Source organism: Oncorhynchus keta, chromosome 15, assembly GCF_023373465.1.
Source record: "Oncorhynchus keta strain PuntledgeMale-10-30-2019 chromosome 15, Oket_V2, whole genome shotgun sequence".
Lineage (NCBI taxonomy): Eukaryota > Metazoa > Chordata > Actinopteri > Salmoniformes > Salmonidae > Oncorhynchus > Oncorhynchus keta.
This window is the reverse complement of record NC_068435.1, coordinates 12,313,936-12,334,235: the sequence shown is the minus strand read 5'-3', so window position 1 is coordinate 12,334,235 and position 20,300 is coordinate 12,313,936. Positions and strand designations below refer to the sequence as shown.

The 20,300-nt window shown below is 43.8% G+C and overlaps 1 protein-coding gene across 1 annotated transcript in view; it reads right to left on the bottom strand.

Annotated features, from left to right (window-relative positions):
• The window catches only part of LOC118395173 (SH3-containing GRB2-like protein 3-interacting protein 1), a 75,402-nt gene that overhangs the window by 40,821 nt on the left and 14,281 nt on the right, over positions 1–20,300 (bottom strand). The window contains exons 2-7 of the mRNA XM_052462685.1: positions 18,882–18,945; positions 17,751–17,787; positions 16,524–16,580; positions 13,930–13,987; positions 9,380–9,552; positions 7,980–7,991 (exon numbers count right to left, since the gene is read on the bottom strand). Coding sequence (XP_052318645.1) covers positions 7,980–7,991; positions 9,380–9,552; positions 13,930–13,987; positions 16,524–16,580; positions 17,751–17,787; positions 18,882–18,945 — 401 coding nt within the window. The remainder of the gene's footprint in view (positions 1–7,979; positions 7,992–9,379; positions 9,553–13,929; positions 13,988–16,523; positions 16,581–17,750; positions 17,788–18,881; positions 18,946–20,300) is intronic.

Sequence of the window (20,300 nt, the reverse complement as noted above, 5' to 3'; positions counted from 1 at the left end):
AGAAATAAAGACATAATTAACCACTAACCTTTGATGATCTTCATCAAATGACACTCATAGGACTTCATGTTACACAATACATGTATGTTTTGTTTGATAAAGTTCATATTTATATAAAAAATGTCAGTATACATTGGTGCGCTATGTTCAGTGGCTCCAAAAACATCCAGTGATTTTGCAGAGAGCCACATCAATTTACAAAAATACTCATTATAAATGTTGATGAAAACACAAGTGTTATGCATGGAACTTTAGATGCACTTCTCCTTAATGAAACCGCTGTGTCAGATTTCAAAAAAGCTTTACGGAGAAAGCAAACCATGCAATAATCTGAGTACGGCGCTCAGAGAACAAATACATATATCCGCCATGTTGGAGTCAACAGAAGTCAGAAATAAAATGACAGATATTCACTTACCTTTGATGATCTTCATCAGAATGCACTCCCAGGAATCCCAGTTCCACAATAAATGTTGGATTTGTTCAAGAATGTCCATCATTTATGTCCAAATAGCTAATTTTGTAGGGCGTTTGGTAAACAAATCAAAACTCACGAAGCGCGTTCACTAGTTGCAGACGAAATGTCAAAAAGTTCCACTACAGTCTGTAGAAACTTGTCAAACGATGTATAGAATCAATCTTTAGGATGTTTTTAACATAAATCTTCAATAATATTCCAACCGGAGAATTCCTCTCTCTTCAGAAAAGCAAAGGAACGGGAGATACCTCTCGTGAAATGCGCGTGACCAGCGCGTGACTGCTGGCAGACCTCTGACTCATTCACCTCTCATTCAGCCCCCCTTCATAGTAGAAGCATCAAACAAGTTTATAAAGATGGGTGACATCTAGTGGAAGCCGTAGGAAGTGCAAAATGACCAATATCCCACTGTAACTTCAATAGGGGCTGAGTTGAAAATCGACCAACCTCAGATTTCCCACTTCCTGGTTGGATTTTTTCTCAGGTTTTTGCCTGCAATATGAGTTCTGTTATACTCACAGACATCATTAAAACAGTTTTAGAAATGTCATAGTGTTTTCTATCCAAATATACTAATACTATGCATATATTAGCAACTCGGACTGAGGAGCAGGCAGTTTACTCTGGGCACCATATTCATCCAAGCTACTCAATACAGCCCCCCATGGTTCTCCCAAAAATTCTACATTTTTAAATCACATTTCAATATTTACATTTCTTTCCATCATGAAAAAATGTCCTGTAATGTTTACAATTATTCAATATTCTATTTATGTCACGTATTATGTGTTATGTATTTTTAAATGAATGTTTTATTATTAGTAATGTAAAGTCTGCATTTCTTCAGTTTCATCTGTGAGCAAGAATAAACAAACTCAAACTCATTATCATATTTAGCGGATTAACAGATTAACTGTGATTAACTGTGAACTGGCGTTAGAGTTGTGTGGTAGCAATATCAAGTCTTAACTCTGGTATAACTTGGCATGCATCATTCAAGACTAAGTTCAAATTGTGTTCAGCCCAATGGACATATAATGCACAATGTCTCAGGAAAGACTGGGTTGTCAATACATAGAAAACAGTTGGATCCACAACCTGAATCTACAGGCCGTAGTGAAAACATTTGCACACAAACATGCAAGGCGACGCAGTTTCATACTGTAGCTACTAGAGGCCAGTCTCATACTGTGGCTCCTAGAGACAAGCATCATACTGTAGCTACTAGAGGCCAGATTCACACTGTAGCTACTAGAGGCCAGGCTCATACTGTAGCTACTAGAGACCAGGCTCATACTGTAGCTACTAGAGGCCAGACTCATACTGTAGCTACTAGAGGTCAGGCTCATACTGTAGCTACTAGAGGCCAGCTCATGCTGTAGCTATTAGAGGACAGGCTCATACTGTAGCTACTAGAGGCCAGGATCATACTGTAGCTACTAGAGGCCAGGCCCATACTGTAGCTACTAAAGACAAGGCTCATACTGTAGCTACTCGGTGCCAGGATCATACTGTAGCTACTAGAGGCCAGGCCCATACTGTAGCTACTAAAGACAAGGCTCATACTGTAGCTACTAGAGACAAGACTCATACTGTAGCTACTAGAGGCCAGGCTCATACTGTAGCTACTAGAGGCCAGCTCATGCTGTAGCTTCTATAGGCCAGGCTCATACTGTAGCTACTAGAGGCCAGGATCATACTGTAGCTACTAGAGGCCAGACTCATACTGTAGCTACTAGAGTCCAGGCTCATACTGTAGCTACTAGAGGCCAGCTCATGCTGTAGCTTCTATAGGCCAGTCACATACTATAGCTCCTATAGGCCAGGCTCATACTGTAGCTTCTATAGGCCAGGCCCATACTGTAGCTACTAAAGACAAAGCTCATACTGTAGCTACCAGAGGCAAGACTCATACTGTAGCTACTAGAGGCCAGGCTCATACTGTAGCTACTAGAGGCCAGCTCATGCTGTAGCTTCTATAGGCCAGGCTCATACTGTAGCTTCTATAGGCCAGGCTCATACTGTAGCTACTCGGGGCCAGGATCATACTGTAGCTACTAGAGGCCAGACCCATACTGTAGCTACTAAAGACAAGGCTCATACTGTAGCTACTAGAGGCAAGACTCATACTGTAGCTACTAGAGGCCAGCTCATGCTGTAGCTACTAGAGGCCAGGCTCATACTGTAGCTTCTATAGGCCAGTCACATACTGTAGCTTCTATAGGCCAGTCACATACTGTAGCTACTAGAGGCCAGCTCATGCTGTAGCTATTAGAGGACAGGCTCATACTGTAGCTACTAGAGGCCAGGCTCATACTGTAGCTACTCGGGGCCAGGATCATACTGTAGCTACTAGAGGCCAGGCCCATACTGTAGCTACTAAAGACAAGGCTCATACTGTAGCGACCAGAGGCAAGACTCATACTGTAGCTACTAGAGGCCAGGCTCATACTGTAGCTACTAGAGGCCAGCTCATGCTGTAGCTTCTATAGGCCAGGGTCATACTGTAGCTTCTATAGGCCAGGCTCATACTGTAGCTTCTATAGGCCAGGCTCATACTGTAGCTACTAGAGGCCAGCTCATGCTGTAGCTACTAGAGGCCAGGCTCATACTGTAGCTTCTATTGGCCAGTCACATACTGTAGCTTCTATAGGCCAGTCACATACTGTAGCTACTAGAGGCCAGCTCATGCTGTAGCTATTAGAGGACAGGCTCATACTGTAGCTACTAGAGGCCAGGCTCATACTGTAGCTACTCGGGGCCAGGATCATACTGTAGCTACTAGAGACAAGACTCATACTGTAGCTACTAGAGGCCAGGCTCATACTGTAGCTACTAGAGGCCAGCTCATGCTGTAGCTTCTATAGGCCAGGCTCATACTGTAGCTACTAGAGGCCAGGATCATACTGTAGCTACTAGAGGCCAGACTCATACTGTAGCTACTAGAGTCCAGGCTCATACTGTAGCTACTAGAGGCCAGCTCATGCTGTAGCTTCTATAGGCCAGTCACATACTATAGCTCCTATAGGCCAGGCTCATACTGTAGCTACTAGAGCCCAGCTCATGCTGTAGTTACTAGAGGCCAGGCTCATACTGTAGCTTCTATAGGCCAGGCTCATACTGTAGCTTCTATAGGCCAGGCCCATACTGTAGCTACTAAAGACAAAGCTCATACTGTAGCTACCAGATGCAAGACTCATACTGTAGCTACTAGAGGCCAGGCTCATACTGTAGCTACTAGAGGCCAGCTCATGCTGTAGCTTCTATAGGCCAGGCTCATACTGTAGCTTCTATAGGCCAGGCTCATACTGTAGCTTCTATAGGCCAGTCACATACTGTAGCTACTAGAGGCCAGCTCATGCTGTAGCTATTAGAGGACAGGCTCATACTGTAGCTACTAGAGGCCATGCTCATACTGTAGCTACTCGGGGCCAGGATCATACTGTAGCTACTAGAGGCCAGACCCATACTGTAGCTACTAAAGACAAGGCTCATACTGTAGCTACTAGAGGCAAGACTCATACTGTAGCTACTAGAGGCCAGCTCATGCTGTAGCTACTAGAGGCCAGGCTCATACTGTAGCTTCTATAGGCCAGTCACATACTGTAGCTTCTATAGGCCAGTCACATACTGTAGCTACTAGAGGCCAGCTCATGCTGTAGCTATTAGAGGACAGGCTCATACTGTAGCTACTAGAGGCCAGGCTCATACTGTAGCTACTCGGGGCCAGGATCATACTGTAGCTACTAGAGGCCAGGCCCATACTGTAGCTACTAAAGACAAGGCTCATACTGTAGCTACTAGAGGCAAGACTCATACTGTTGCTATTAGAGGACAGGCTCATACTGTAGCTACTAGAGGCCAGGCTCATACTGTAGCTACTCGGGGCCAGGATCATACTGTAGCTACTAGAGGCCAGGTCCATACTGTAGCTACTAAAGACAAGGCTCATACTGTAGCTACCAGAGACAAGACTCATACTGTAGCTACTAGAGGCCAGGCTCATACTGTAGCTACTAGAGGCCAGCTCATGCTGTAGCTTCTATAGGCCAGGCTCATACTGTAGCTTCTATAGGCCAGGCTCATACTGTAGCTTCTATAGGCCAGGCTCATACTGTAGCTACTAGAGGCCAGCTCATGCTGTAGCTACTAGAGGCCAGGCTCATACTGTAGCTTCTATTGGCCAGTCACATACTGTAGCTTCTATAGGCCAGTCACATACTGTAGCTACTAGAGGCCAGCTCATGCTGTAGCTATTAGAGGACAGGCTCATACTGTAGCTACTAGAGGCCAGGCTCATACTGTAGCTACTCGGGGCCAGGATCATACTGTAGCTACTAGAGGCCAGACCCATACTGTAGCTACTAAAGACAAGGCTCATACTGTAGCTACTAGAGGCAAGACTCATACTGTAGCTACTAGAGGCCAGGCTCATACTGTAGCTACTAGAGGCAAGACTCATACTGTTGCTATTAGAGGACAGGCTCATACTGTAGCTACTAGAGGCCAGGCTCATACTGTAGCTACTCGGGGCCAGGATCATACTGCAGCTACTAGAGGCCAGGCCCATACTGTAGCTACTAAAGACAAGGCTCATACTGTAGCTACCAGAGACAAGACTCATACTGTAGCTACTAGAGGCCAGGCTCATACTGTAGCTACTAGAGGCCAGCTCATGCTGTAGCTTCTATAGGCCAGGCTCATACTGTAGCTTCTATAGGCCAGGCTCATACTGTAGCTTCTATAGGCCAGGCTCATACTGTAGCTACCAGAGACAAGACTCATACTGTAGCTACTAGAGGCCAGGCTCATACTGTAGCTACTAGAGGCCAGCTCATGCTGTAGCTTCTATAGGCCAGGCTCATACTGTAGCTTCTATAGGCCAGGCTCATACTGTAGCTTCTATAGGCCAGGCTCATACTGTAGCTACTAGAGGCCAGCTCATGCTGTAGCTACTAGAGGCCAGGCTCATACTGTAGCTTCTATTGGCCAGTCACATACTGTAGCTTCTATAGGCCAGTCACATACTGTAGCTACTAGAGGCCAGCTCATGCTGTAGCTATTAGAGGACAGGCTCATACTGTAGCTACTAGAGGCCAGGCTCATACTGTAGCTACTCGGGGCCAGGATCATACTGTAGCTACTAGAGGCCAGACCCATACTGTAGCTACTAAAGACAAGGCTCATACTGTAGCTACTAGAGGCAAGACTCATACTGTAGCTACTAGAGGCCAGGCTCATACTGTAGCTACTAGAGGCAAGACTCATACTGTTGCTATTAGAGGACAGGCTCATACTGTAGCTACTAGAGGCCAGGCTCATACTGTAGCTACTCGGGGCCAGGATCATACTGCAGCTACTAGAGGCCAGGCCCATACTGTAGCTACTAAAGACAAGGCTCATACTGTAGCTACCAGAGGCAAGACTCATACTGTAGCTACTAGAGGCCAGGCTCATACTGTAGCTACTAGAGGCCAGCTCATGCTGTAGCTTCTATAGGCCAGGCTCATACTGTAGCTACTAGAGGCCAGGATCATACTGAAGCTACTAGAGGCCAGACTCATACTGTAGCTACTAGAGTCCAGGCTCATACTGTAGCTACTAGAGGCCAGCTCATGCTGTAGCTTCTATAGGCCAGGCTCATACTGTAGCTACTAGAGGCCAGGCTCATACTGTAGCTACTAGAGGCCAGGCTCATACTATAGCTACTAGAGGCCAGGCTCATACTGTAGCTACTAGAGGCCAGGCTCATACTGCAGCTTCTATAGGCCAGTCACATACTGTAGCTACTAGAGGCCAGGCTCATACTGTAGCTTCTATAGGCCAGTCACATACTGTAGCTACTAGAGGCCAGGCTCATACTGTAGCTTCTATAGGCCAGTCACATACTGTAGCTACTAGAGGCCAGGCTCATACTGTAGCTACTAGAGGCCAGGCTCATAATGTAAGAGAACGTAAGAGGAAAAGAGACAGAGAGAGAAGCAGCAAGGAGGACTTCAGAAGACCAGGGGATTCTATCAAATTGGATTTAATTTAATTTAGCTTGACTGCAGACCATTTGTGTAGGCTATTAGCCAGACAAAATAGTGGCAAAATTGTGGCTAAATTTATCCTCAAGCCGACTACTTTTTTCCAAAATGTTTAGGCTATTTGATGTGTAATTTTTATAAAGAGTTCATAAATAGCAGCTAAATAGTAGTTAAATACTGTATATAGGTATAGATAGCAGCTAAATAGTAGTTAAATACTGTATATAGGTATAGATAGTAGGCTACACTGCATAATGAAACAATGTAAGCTAGTGTTTTGAAGGTGTGCTGACTATTATTTGTCATTAATAGACTGGTTTTACAAACTTCCAATCCAAGCTGGGAGAGAGCATGAGGACGGCTCCTGTCATGCAGGCTCAGGTAGGCTATACAGGACAATTGTATTATTATTTTAAAATCAATTGGTTTCTTATTAGTATTCTGTTGTATCGAACATGTATTTCATAATCTGCAATGTTTGAATTTCCAACTTGAATTACTGAAGAAATAATGACATTATTGCTGCCAGACAGCAACCTAAATGGCAGCCTTGTGAAATGTTTGACTTAACATGAGAAAATTACAATCAATTAGGCCTAATAAACATTTATCCATTAGCTAAAGCAAAGTTATAGGCTTACATGCCCGGGCACCACAGAAAGCCTATAATCGATTCACATCAACCTGTTGCAATTTCAGCACCAAGAGCAGAGATCGGTAGTCTATACTTTTCGAGTGGCTGTCTGGCTGATGCATCCGTTTGTCTTTTTTTAAGGGGTGGGAGGGAGGGGGTTCCCGACCTTGCGGGGGGTCCAGAGAAGCTGCATTACGCCAGCGCCAATTAGCTTTGGTCAAACAGAATCAACAGGCTATGAACAGGTGTTATGCGGAGGATTGTGCATTATATACCATGCGAGCTTTTGCAAGGGAGATTCAAGTTATCAACCAAAGTAAAAATGTGTTCAAGGCATGCAGTGTGAATGAGTTAGTACCATAAAGCATACATAACATGCAGAGGGAGGAATATCTAAACAACTCAAATAGAAGAGCCTATTCCAGCAGCCACACTGGTTGTAATGACATCACTGACATCATTATGGTTTGTAAAATGACATTTTGTAAACGTCTTTTTAGCAATCAGAAAAATACATCTTCACCTGGTTGTAAATCGGGTTATACCTGAGCAAATAACAACCAAAAGACGATGTCTTTCTTTATGTCGTCGTGAAAACAATGACTGTTTGGTTCTAACCTGGTGACATGGCAGAGAATCTGTTTATAACAACAACAAAAATGTGACGTCACATCACATGCAACATTTTGCCCGCTGGGGATTTTTTAGCTTCCGCAGGGGAAAGAGAACCAAGTTCGAAAACAATCCACAGCCAAGTGAATCCATGCCATGCCTTTTCTTTATACTTAAACAGATTAAGAAATTAAATAAATAAATAAATAAATAAAGACTGGCTTACCGGACTTCTCCTCTACAAGAATAACAGATGCAGGAGAGAGAGGGAGATGGAGAAAGAAAGATAAGATGGAGAGAGATAGGGGAGATGGAGAGAGAAAGGGGAGATGGAGAGAGAAAGGGGAGATGGAGAGAGAAAGGGGAGATGGAGAGAGAAAGGGGAGATGGAGAAAGAAAGATAAGATGGAGAGAGAAAGGGGAGATGGAGAGAGAAAGGGGAGATGGAGAGAGAAAGGGGAGATGGAGAGAGAAAGGGGAGATGGAGAGAGAAAGGGGAGATGGAGAGAGAAAGGGAAGATGGGGAGAGAAAGGGAAGATGGGGAGAGAAAGGGAAGATGGAGAGAGAAAGGGAAGATGGAGAGAGAAAGGGAAGATGGGGAGAGAAAGGGAAGATGGAGAGAGAAAGGGAAGATGGGGAGAGAAAGGGAAGATGGGGAGATGGAGAGAAAAAGGGAAGATGGAGAAAGAAAGGGAAGATGGAGAGAGAAAGGGAAGATGGAGAGAGAAAGGGAAGGTGGAGAGAGAAAGGGAAGATGAAGAGAGAAAGGGAAGATGGAGATGGGGAGAGAGAGGGAGATGGGGAGAGAAAGGGATGATGGAGAGAGAAAGGGAAGATGGAGAGAGAAAGGGAAGATGGAGAGAGAAAGGGGAGATGGAGAGAGAGGGAGATGGGGAGAGAGGGAGATGGGGAGAGAAAGGGAAGATGGAGAGAGAAAGGGAAGATGGAGAGAGAAAGGGAAGATGGAGAGAGAAAGGGGAGATGGAGAGAGAAAGGGGAGATGGAGAGAGAGGGAGATGGGGAGAGAAAGGGAAGATGAGAGAGAAAGGGAAGATGGAGAGAGAAAAGGGAGATGGGGAGAGAAAGGGAAGATGAGAGAGAAAGGGAAGATGGAGAGAGAAAAGGAAGATGGGGAGAGAAAGGGAAGGTGAAGAGAGAAAGGGAAGATGGAGAGATAAAGGGAAGATGGAGAGAGAAAGGGAAGATGGAGAGAGAAAGGGAAGAGGGGGAGATGAAGAGGGGGAGGAAGTGAGAGGAGGAACAGATATTCAGATGTTTAGTACATTCCAGATCATATCACTGGATAGAATTAGCTGTAGCTGTCTCCAGTTTCAACAAAACGATTCATATAATACTTCATATAACAACCGAGAGAGATAGCTTTCTTGGAGTAGCAGTTACGGCCGTGGCCCTTAGTTACAATGACCCAAGTTTAAGTTCAAGTTCAGTCAGGGACATTGCACTTTATCCTACTTCAATGGGTACAGGTCTAGGGTCAGCATTCCCTCCCTTTAATCCAAGTCTTAACAATTAGTGGGAAAAATGCTAAACTGACCCAAAATCACCGTCTAGGGACAACTTCACCCTATTCCGGTTACATACAGTTAGAAACAGCAAGGACTCACCAAAGAGGGAGACAGAGCCAAACCTCCAACGGAAGCTTTCAGTTCATCCATAGAGGGGATGGCACACTTGGTAGTGTCGGAGGGCAACGGCTTGATCTTAATCTTGAACTTCCTGTTGTCGTCCTCGTCCTCAGTGTCGCTGGAGGAGAAGTGCTGCTTGCCTTTGGGAGCTGGTGAACACTCATTAAGTAAGAAGATCTTTTACATACAGATGTAGGATATTAATTTGAGCCAGTTTGCTACAGTAGGAAAATAATCCTGCAGCAACAGGAAATGTGAATTATTATGTGGATTATAATAAATGTATATTTGTTGTAGGGGTTTGTACATTTTTCGTTAGGACAAATCAAGTCTGACATTTTAAAGTGGAAATTACAAACTTTAGAAGCTTTTTTCAATCTTGAATACATTACAAGTTTGCATTTCCGGTGGAAATTTGTCCTTTGGTCTAGAGTCCAAATTTGAGATTTTTGGTTCCAACTGCTGTGTCTTTGTGAGACGTGGTGTGGGTGAACAGATGATCTTCGCATGTGTATTTCCCACCGTAAAGCATGGAGGAGGAGGTGTTATGGTGTGGGGGTGCTTTGCTGGTGACACTGTCTGTGATTAATTTAGAATTCAAGGCACACTTAACCAGCATGGCTACCACATCATTCTGCAGCAATACACCAGCCCATCGGGATGGGCTTAGTGGGACTATCATTTGTTTTTCAACAGGACAATGACCCAACACACCTCCAGGCTGTGTAAGAGATAACTGACCAAGAAGGAGAGTGATGGAGCACTGCATCAGATGACCTGGCCTCCACACTCCCTCGACTTCAACCAAATTGAGATGATTTGGGATGAGTCGAACCGCATAGTGAAGTAAAAGGAGCCAACAAGTGCTCAGCATATGTGGGAACTCCTTCAAAACTGTTGGGAAAATATTCCAGGTGAAGATGGTTGAGAGAATGCCAAGAGGGTGCAAAGCTGTCATCAAGGCAAAGAGTGGCTATTTGAAGAATCTCAAATACAAAATATATTTAGATTTGTTTAACACTTTTTTGGTTACTACATGATTCCATAAGTGTTATTTCATAGTGTTGATGTCTTCACTATTATCCTACAATATAGAAAATAGAAAAAAGAAAGAAAGGTATTCTAAAACTTTTGACCGGTAGTGTATCTCACTGCTGAAAACTGGAATATCTCACTGAATATTACCCTGCCTCTTACCTCGTCATGAGGCTCAATAGCTGATTTGATCCTAGGCCAGTGACTAGGGGTTACACAAACCAACATGTTCAATTGAAACCAATGGTATTAAAAACATTCTAGGCAGGATGCAACAGAGATAGTGAGGGGAAACACTCTTATGTGACTCGAGACTGTTTTCACTCTTTCGGTCCTGCAGGTCAGGTTCACTCACATGTAGAGCATAAAGATAGAGAGGGTGTCTGAGTGATTAGGCCTATTTAACATAGAGATCCTCTGGGCCAATATGCCGCTCAGCTAGCTAAACAGGTCAATAGCTTAGCAGTCAGTGTCCCAAGACTGTTGCCTGTGTAACAGCTTAGCTTCCACCCCTGTCTGCCCTGAGTTGGGCGTGAACCAGGGACCCTCTGCACACATTATCACTCATCACCAAAAGAAGCACAATAATGCCGACCAGGACAACAGTACCTCTCTAGGTCTCATGGCAGGACAACAGTATCTCTCCAGGTCTCAGGGCAGGACAACAGTATCTCTGTAGGCTTCAGGGCAGGACACCAGTATCTCTCTAGGTCTCAGGGCAGAACAACAGTATCTCTCTAGGTCTCATGGCAGGACAACAGAACCTCTCTAGGTCTCAGGGCAGGACAACAGTATCTCTCTAGGTCTCAGGGCAGGACAACAGAACATCTCTAGGTCTCATGGGAGGACAACAGTATCTCTCTAGGTCTCAGGGCAGGACAACAGTATCTCTCTAGGTCTCAGGGCAGGACAACAGTATCTCTCTAGGTCTCAGGGCAGGACAACAGAACATCTCTAGGTCTCATGGCAGGACAACAGAACCTCTCTAGGTCTCAGGGCAGGACAACAGTATCTCTCTAGGTCTCAGGGCAGGACAACGGTATCTCTCTAGGTCTCAGGGCAGGACAACAGTACCTCTCTAGGTCTCAGGACAGGACAACAGTATCTCTCTAGGTCTCATGGCAGGACAACAGAACCTCTCTAGGTCTCAGGGCAGGACAACAGTATCTCTCTAGGTCTCAGGGCAGGACAACAGAACATCTCTAGGTCTCATGGGAGGACAACAGTATCTCTCTAGGTCTCAGGGCAGGACAACAGTATCTCTCCAGGTCTCAGGGCAGGACAACAGTACCTCTCTAGGTCTCAGGGCAGGACACCAGTATCTCTCTAGGTCTCAGGGCAGGACAACAGTATCTCTCTAGGTCTCATGGCAGGACAACAGAACCTCTCTAGGTCTCATGGCAGGACAACAGAACCTCTCTAGGTCTCAGGGCAGAACAACAGTATCTCTCTAGGTCTCAGGGCAGGACAACAGTATCTCTCTAGGTCTCAGGGCAGGACAACACTATCTCTCTAGGTCTCAGGGCAGGACAACAGAACATCTCTAGGTCTCATGGGAGGACAACAGTATCTCTCTAGGTCTCAGGGCAGGACAACAGTATCTCTCCAGGTCTCAGGGCAGGACAACAGTACCTCTCTAGGTCTCAGGGCAGGACAACAGTATCTCTCTAGGTCTCAGGGCAGGACAACAGTACCTCTCTAGGTCTCAGGGCAGGACAACAGTATCTCTCTAGGTCTCAGGGCAGGACACCAGTATATCTCTAGGTCTCAGGGCAGGACAACAGTATCTCTCTAGGTCTCAGGGCAGGACAACAGTATCTCTCTAGGTCTCAGGGCAGGACAACAGAACATCTCTAGGTCTCATGGCAGGACAACAGAACCTCTCTAGGTCTCAGGGCAGGACAACAGTATCTCTCTAGGTCTCAGGGCAGGACAACAGTATCTCTCTAGGTCTCAGGGCAGGACAACAGTACCTCTCTAGGTCTCAGGACAGGACAACAGTATCTCTCTAGGTCTCAGGGCAGGACAACCGTATCTATCTAGGTCTCAGGGCAGGACAACAGTATCTCTCTAGGTCTCAGGGCAGGACAACAGTATCTCTCTAGGTCTCAGGGCAGGACATCAGTATCTCTCTAGGTCTCAGGGCAGGACAACAGTATCTCTCTAGGTCTCAGGGCAGGACAACAGTACCTCTCTAGGTCTCAGGGCAGGACAACAGTATCTCTCTAGGTCTCAGGGCAGGACAACAGTATCTCTCTAGGTCTCAGGGCAGGACAACAGTATCTCTCTAGGTCTCAGGGCAGGACAACAGTATCTCTCCAGGTCTCAGGGCAGGACAACAGTATCTCTGTAGGTTTCAGGGCAGGACACCAGTATCTCTCTAGGTCTCAGGGCAGAACAACAGTATCTCTCTAGATCTCAGGGCAGGACAACAGAACATCTCTAGGTCTCATGGGAGGACAACAGTATCTCTCTAGGTCTCAGGGCAGGACAACAGTATCTCTCCAGGTCTCAGGGCAGGACAACAGTACCTCTCTAGGTCTCAGGGCAGGACACCAGTATCTCTCTAGGTTCCAGGGCAGGACAACAGTATCTCTCTAGGTCTCATGGCAGGACAACAGTATCTCTCTAGGTCTCATGGCAGGACAACAGAACCTCTCTAGGTCTCAGGGCAGGACAACAGTATCTCTCTAGGTCTCAGGGCAGGACAACAGTACCTCTCTAGGTCTCAGGGCAGGACAACAGTATCTCTCTAGGTCTCAGGGCAGGACAACAGTATCTCTCTAGGTCTCAGGGCAGGACAACAGTATCTCTCTAGGTCTCAGGGCAGGACAACAGTATCTCTCCAGGTCTCAGGGCAGGACAACAGTATCTCTGTAGGTTTCAGGGCAGGACACCAGTATCTCTCTAGGTCTCAGGGCAGAACAACAGTATCTCTCTAGATCTCAGGGCAGGACAACAGAACATCTCTAGGTCTCATGGGAGGACAACAGTATCTCTCTAGGTCTCAGGGCAGGACAACAGTATCTCTCCAGGTCTCAGGGCAGGACAACAGTACCTCTCTAGGTCTCAGGGCAGGACACCAGTATCTCTCTAGGTCTCAGGGCAGGACAACAGTATCTCTCTAGGTCTCATGGCAGGACAACAGAACCTCTCTAGGTCTCATGGCAGGACAACAGAACCTCTCTAGGTCTCAGGGCAGAACAACAGTATCTCTGTAGGTCTCAGGGCAGGACAACAGTATCTCTCTAGGTCTCAGGGCAGGACAACAGTATCTCTCTAGGTCTCAGGGCAGGACAACAGTATCTCTCTAGGTCTCAGGGCAAGACAACAGTATCTCTCTAGGTCTCAGGGCAGGACAACAGTTGGACAGGACAACAGTATCTCTCTAGGTCTCAGGGCAGGTGACGTCACTTGCACTATGCCAGCTACTAGCTCACTGCTAATTAGCTAGCCATTCCACATGGACTACATCTGATCATCTAAAAGGATATTTTCTCTCTCCTCTCCGGGTCTGAGACTGAAGCCATCAGCGTCCACATCTGGAGCAGCCTGTAACAGGAAGTAAATATGTAAGTGGTAAAATGACTGTTTGTGACATCGTGTAACAACAAATACATTCACTTCTCTCATGCTTGTGGGTAAAAAAATGCACACATAACAACTGCAGTCCTGTGTTTTTATAGCTGGAGAGGTTTGAAGATGCTTGTTTGTTAAGACTCACACAAACTTAATGTATGATTCTGAAAAGAGACATCACGTTTTGATTCCAAATTCAATGTTACACGAGGATGATTGATTGCCATAATCAGGAAAGTTGTAGGGAGCAGAAGTGGAAGTGACGTCTGGTTGTGGGTAGTAAAGTTTACAATGTGGTTTGTGGTTAGAATGTAGAATGTGGTTTGTGGTTAGAATGTAGAATGTGGTTTGGGGTTAGAATGTAGAATGTGGTTTGGGGTTAGAATGTAGAATGTGGTTTGGGGTTAGAATGTAGAATGTGGTTTGGGGTTAGAATGTAGAATGTGGTTTGGGGTTAGAATGTAGAATGTGGTTTGGGGTTAGAATGTAGAATGTGGTTTGGGGTTAGAATGTAGAATGTGGTTTGGGGTTAGAATGTAGAATGTGGTTTGGGGTTAGAATGTAGAATGTGGTTTGGGGTTAGAATGTAGAATGTGGTTTGGGGTTAGAATGTAGAATGTGGTTTGGGGTTAGAATGTAGATTGTGGTTTGGGGTTAGAATGTAGAATGTGGTTTGTGGTTAGAATGTAGAATGTGGTTTGGGGTTAGAATGTAGAATGTGGTTTGGGGTTAGAATGTAGAATGTGGTTTGGGGTTAGAATGTAGAATGTGGTTTGGGGTTAGAATGTAGAATGTGGTTTGGGGTTAGAATGTAGAATGTGGTTTGGGGTTAGAATGTAGAATGTGGTTTGGGGTTACAATGTAGAATGTGGTTTGGGGTTAGAATGTAGAATGTGGTTTGTGGTTAGAATGTAGAATGTGGTTTGGGGTTAGAATGTAGAATGTGGTTTGGGGTTAGAATGTAGAATGTGGTTTGGGGTTAGAATGTAGAATGTGGTTTGGGGTTAGAATGTAGAATTTGGTTTGTGGTTACAATGTAGAATGTGGTTTGTGGTTAGAATGTAGAATGTGGTTTGGGGTTAGAATGTAGAATGTGGTTTGGGGTTAGAATGTAGAATGTGGTTTGTGGTTAGAATGTAGAATGTGGTTTGGGGTTACAATGTAGAATGTGGTTTGGGGTTAGAATGTAGAATGTGGTTTGTGGTCCTTCTGTAGCTCAGTTGGTAGAGCATGGCGCTTGTAACGCCAGGGTAGTGGGTTCGATCCCCGGGACCACCCATACGTAGAATGTATGCACACATGACTGTAAGTCGCTTTGGATAAAAGCGTCTGCTAAATGGCATATATTATATTATTATTATATAGATTGTGGTTTGGGGTTAGAATGTAGAATGTGGTTTGTGGTTAGAATGTAGAATATAGAATGTAGAATGTGGTTTGGGGTTAGAATGTAGAATGTGGTTTGGGGTTAGAATGTAGAATGTGGTTTGTGGTTAGAATGTAGAATGTGGTTTGGGGTTACAATGTAGAATGTGGTTTGGGGTTACAATGTAGAATGTGGTTTGTGGTTACAATGTAGAATGTGGTTTGGGGTTAGAATGTAGAATGTGGTTTGGGGTTAGAATGTAGAATGTGATTTGGGGTTAGAATGTAGAATGTGGTTTGTGGTTAGAATGTAGATTGTGGTTTGGGGTTAGAATGTAGAATGTGGTTTGGGGTTAGAATGTAGAATGTGGTTTGGGGTTAGAATGTAGAATGTGGTTTGGGGTTAGAATGTAGATTGTGGTTTGGGGTTAGAATGTAGAATGTGGTTTGGGGTTAGAATGTAGAATGTGCTTTGGGTTTAGATTGTAGAATGTGGTTTGGGGTTAGAATGTAGAATGTGCTTTGGGTTTAGAATGTAGAATGTGCTTTGGGGTTAGAATAATATTATATCTAATATTCATTAGATATTAGTCACTATTCATTAGTTATTAGTCACTAAACATGAGTCACTATTCATTAGTTATTAGTCACTATTCATTAGTTATTAGTCACTATTCATTAGTTATTAGTCACTAAACATTAGTCACTATTCATTAGTTAGTCACTATTCATTAGTTATTAGTCACTATTCATTAGTTATTAGTCACTATTCATTAGTTATTAGTCACTATTCATTAGTTATTTGTCACTATTCATTAGTTATTAGTCACTATTCATTAGTTATTAGTCACTATTCATTAGTTATTAGTCACTATTCATTAGATATTAGTCACTAGACATTAGATATTAGTCACTAGACATTAGTCACTATTCATTAGTTATTAGTCACAAGATATTAGTCACTATTCATTAGTTATTAGTCACTAAACATTAGTCACTAGTTACGTCATGACCTTGAGTTTTGACAACCAGGACGGCACTTCCTCTTTTATCCCTATAGCTGTTTATTCCCTAACCCATTGTATTACTACTGGTTACTGACAGACGGATCACTTACTGCACTGTGCTGTACATATCTACTTACATATCGGTCCAAATCAATCTCCCCATAATAGCCATTTGGAGCCCCGTTGGTCTTTTTCTGTGATAATGGAACGTGTCAGTGAGAAACTCTCATACCATCAAGCATTTTATACAGTTGAAGCCGGAAGTTTACATACACTTAGGATGGAGTCATTAAAACTCGTTTTTCAACCACTCTACAAATTTCTTGTAAACAAACTACAGTTTTGGCAAGTCGGTTAGGACATCTACTTTGTGCATGACACAAGTCATTTTTCCAACAATTGTTTACAGACAGAGTGAATTATAAGTGAAATAATCTATCACAATTCCAGGGGGTCAGAAGTTTACATACACTAAGTTGACTGCGCCTTGAAATAGCTTGGGAAATTCCTGAAAATTATGTAATGGCTTTAGAAGCTTCTGATAGGCTAATTGACATCATTTGAGTATCTAGTATCTATATCCACAATATCTATATCCACAGTCAAATGAGGCCTATATCGACATAACCTGAAAGGCCGCTCAGCAAGGAAGAAGCCACTGCTCCAAAACCACCATAAAAAAGCCAGACTACGGTGTGCAACTGCACATGGAGACAAAGATCGTACTTTTTGGAGAAATGTCCTCAGGTCTGATGAAATAAAAACAGAACTGTTTGGCCATAATGACCATTGCCATGTTTGGAGGAAAAAGGGGGAGGCTTGCAAGCCGAAGAACACCATCCCAACCGTGAAGCACGGAGGTGGCAGCATCACGTTGTGGGGGTGCTGTTCTGCAGGAGGGACTGGTGCACTTCACAAAATAGATGGCAACATGAGGCAGGAAAATGATGTGGATATATTGAAGCAACATCTCAAGACATCAGTCAGGAAGTTAAAGTTTGGTCGCAAATGGGTCTTCCAAATGGACAATGAGCCCAAGCATACTTCCAAAGTTGTGGCAATATGGCTTAAGGACCACAAAGTCAAGGTATTGGAGTGGCCATCACAAAGCCCTGACCTCAATCCCATAGAACATTTTGACTAGTATTAAATGTCAGGAATTGTGGAAAAACTGAGTTTAAATGTACTTGGCTGAGGTGTGTGTAAACTTCCGACTTCAACAGCATATCCACAGCTTGAATCAACAACAAAAACAGCACTATTGACGAATGGGAAACATTCAACTACAGTGAAGTAGACAAACAAAGAAGAGTGAGGATAAGAGCATCAATGACATCACATGGATTATTTACCCCATCGTCTACCTTTCTCCTACTTACTCCATCTTTGTCAGGGGAGCCCCTGTACAGAGAGACGAGAGAGGAAAGAGAGAAGAGAGGGGGAGAGAGAGAAGAGGGGAGAGAGTATGAGAGGGGAGAGCGTATGAAAGGGGAGAGAGAGAAGAGAGGGGGAGAGAGAGAAGAGGGGAGAGAGTATGAGAGGGGAGAGAGAGAAGAGGGGAGAGAGAGAAGAGAGGGGGAGAGAAAGAAGAGGGGAGAGAGAGAAGAGAGGGTGAGAGAGAGAAGAGGGGAGAGAGTATGAGAGGGGAGAGAGAGAGAAGAGGGGAGAGAGAGAAGAGAGGGGAGAGAGAAGAGAGGGGGAGAGAGAGAAGAGGGGAGAGAGTATGAGAGGGGAGAGAGAGAAGACAGGGTGAGAGAGCGAAGAGGGGAGAGAGTATGAGAGGGGAGAGAGAGAAGAGAGGAGAGAAAGAAGAGGGGAGAGAGAGAAGAGAGGGGGAGAGAGAGAAGAGGGGAGAGAGAGAAGAGGGGAGAGAGTATGAGAGGGGAGAGAGAGAAGAGAGGGTGAGAGAGCGAAGAGGGGAGAGAGTATGAGAGGGGAGAGAGAGAAGAGAGGAGAGAAAGAAGAGGGGAGAGAGAGAAGAGAGGGGGAGAGAGAGAAGAGGGGGAGAGAGAGAAGAGAGGGGGAGAGAGAGAAGAGGGGAGAGAGTATGAGAGGTGAGAGAGACAGACGAGAGAGGAAAGATCACAATCACCAGACTACTTAGAAAATATGGGCGATAAGCTCAAAAATATGTTTTGAATGACAGCTCAAATAGTTATCGAATAAAAATAAATTTACTTAATTGAGATGTCCTCTCTATTGATGTTCTACATAGAGCAACATACCAACTGCAGGTCTACGGACTTACAACCAAAGTGTCAACAAAGTAAATCCTGCTGTCGCTGCTGAATTCTGCAATGTTGAACTGTCTGCTGGGGATCACTCACGTTAAACTGTCTACTGGAGATCACTCACGTTAAACTGTCTGCTGGGGATCACTCACGTTAAACTGTCTGCTGGGGATCACTCACGTTAAACTGTCTGCTGGGGATCACTCACGGTAAACTGTCTACTGGAGATCACTCACGTTAAACTGTCTACAGGAGATCACTCACGTGGAGTCTGTGTCCTTCTCTTTCTTTCGTAACCCGAAGGCCTTCCTGGTGCGTTTCTTCAGTCCTAAAAGAGAAGGAATGAAGGGTAGCAGGGGAGAAAGGGAGTTGGAGAGAGTAGGCTAATTAAGTGCTGTAAAACATTAGTTCAATTTGAGTTGATTTAACTAATGTTTTACAGTGAAGGGGGTGGGGGGTAAATTTGAGGCAGAATTATGCATTTTAGGGGACCAAAAGAATTGGGACAAATTCACTTATACACTGAGTATTACCAAACATTAAGAACACCTTCCTAATATTGACTTGCATAAATGTATTATGTCATTTTGGAGTAACTTTTATTGTTAATGACAATAGAATATGTTTTTAAACACTTCTACATTAATGTGGATGCTACCATGATTACGGATAATCCTGAATGAACCGTGAATGATAATGATTGAGAAAGTTACAGACACAAATATCATACCCCCAGACATTCTAACCTCTCATCATTAAAATAACAGGGGATTCTATATGCTATTCTTAATTACAATAACAGGGGATTCTATATTCTATTCTTAATTACAATAATAGGGGATTCTATATTCTATTCTTAATTACAATAACAGGGGATTCTATATTCTATTCTTAATTACAATAACAGGGGATTCTATATTATATTCTTAATTACAATAACAGGGGATTCTATATTCTATTCTTAATTACAATAACAGGGGATTCTATATTCTATTCTTAATTACAATAATAGGGGATTCTATATTCTATTCTTAATTACAATAACAGGGGATTCTATATTCTATTCTTAATTACAATAACAGGGGATTCTATATTATATTCTTAATTACAATAACAGGGGATTCTATATTCTATTCTTAATTACAATAACAGGGGATTCTATATTCTATTCTTAATTACAATAACAGGGGATTCTATATTCTATTCTTAATTACAATAACAGGGGATTCTATATTCTATTATTCATGACAATAACAGGAGATTCGTGTGGTCCTTCTGTAGCTCAGTTGGTAGAGCATGGCGCTTGTAACGCCAGGGTAGTGGGTTTGGTTCCCGGGACCACCCATACGTAGAATGTATGCACACATGACTGTAAGTCGCTTTGGATAAAAGCGTCTGCTAAATGGCATATATTATTATTATATTATATTCTATATTCTATTCTTAATTACAATAACAGGGGATTCTATATTCTATTCCCAATTACAATAACAGGGGCTTCTATAGTCTATTCTTAATTACAATAACAGGGGCTTCTATATTCTATTCTTAATTACAATAACAGGGATTCTATATTCTATTCTTAATTACAAAAACAGGGGATTCTATATTCTATTCTTAATTACAATAACAGGGGATTCTATATTCTATTATTCATGACAATAACAGGAGATTCGTGTGGTC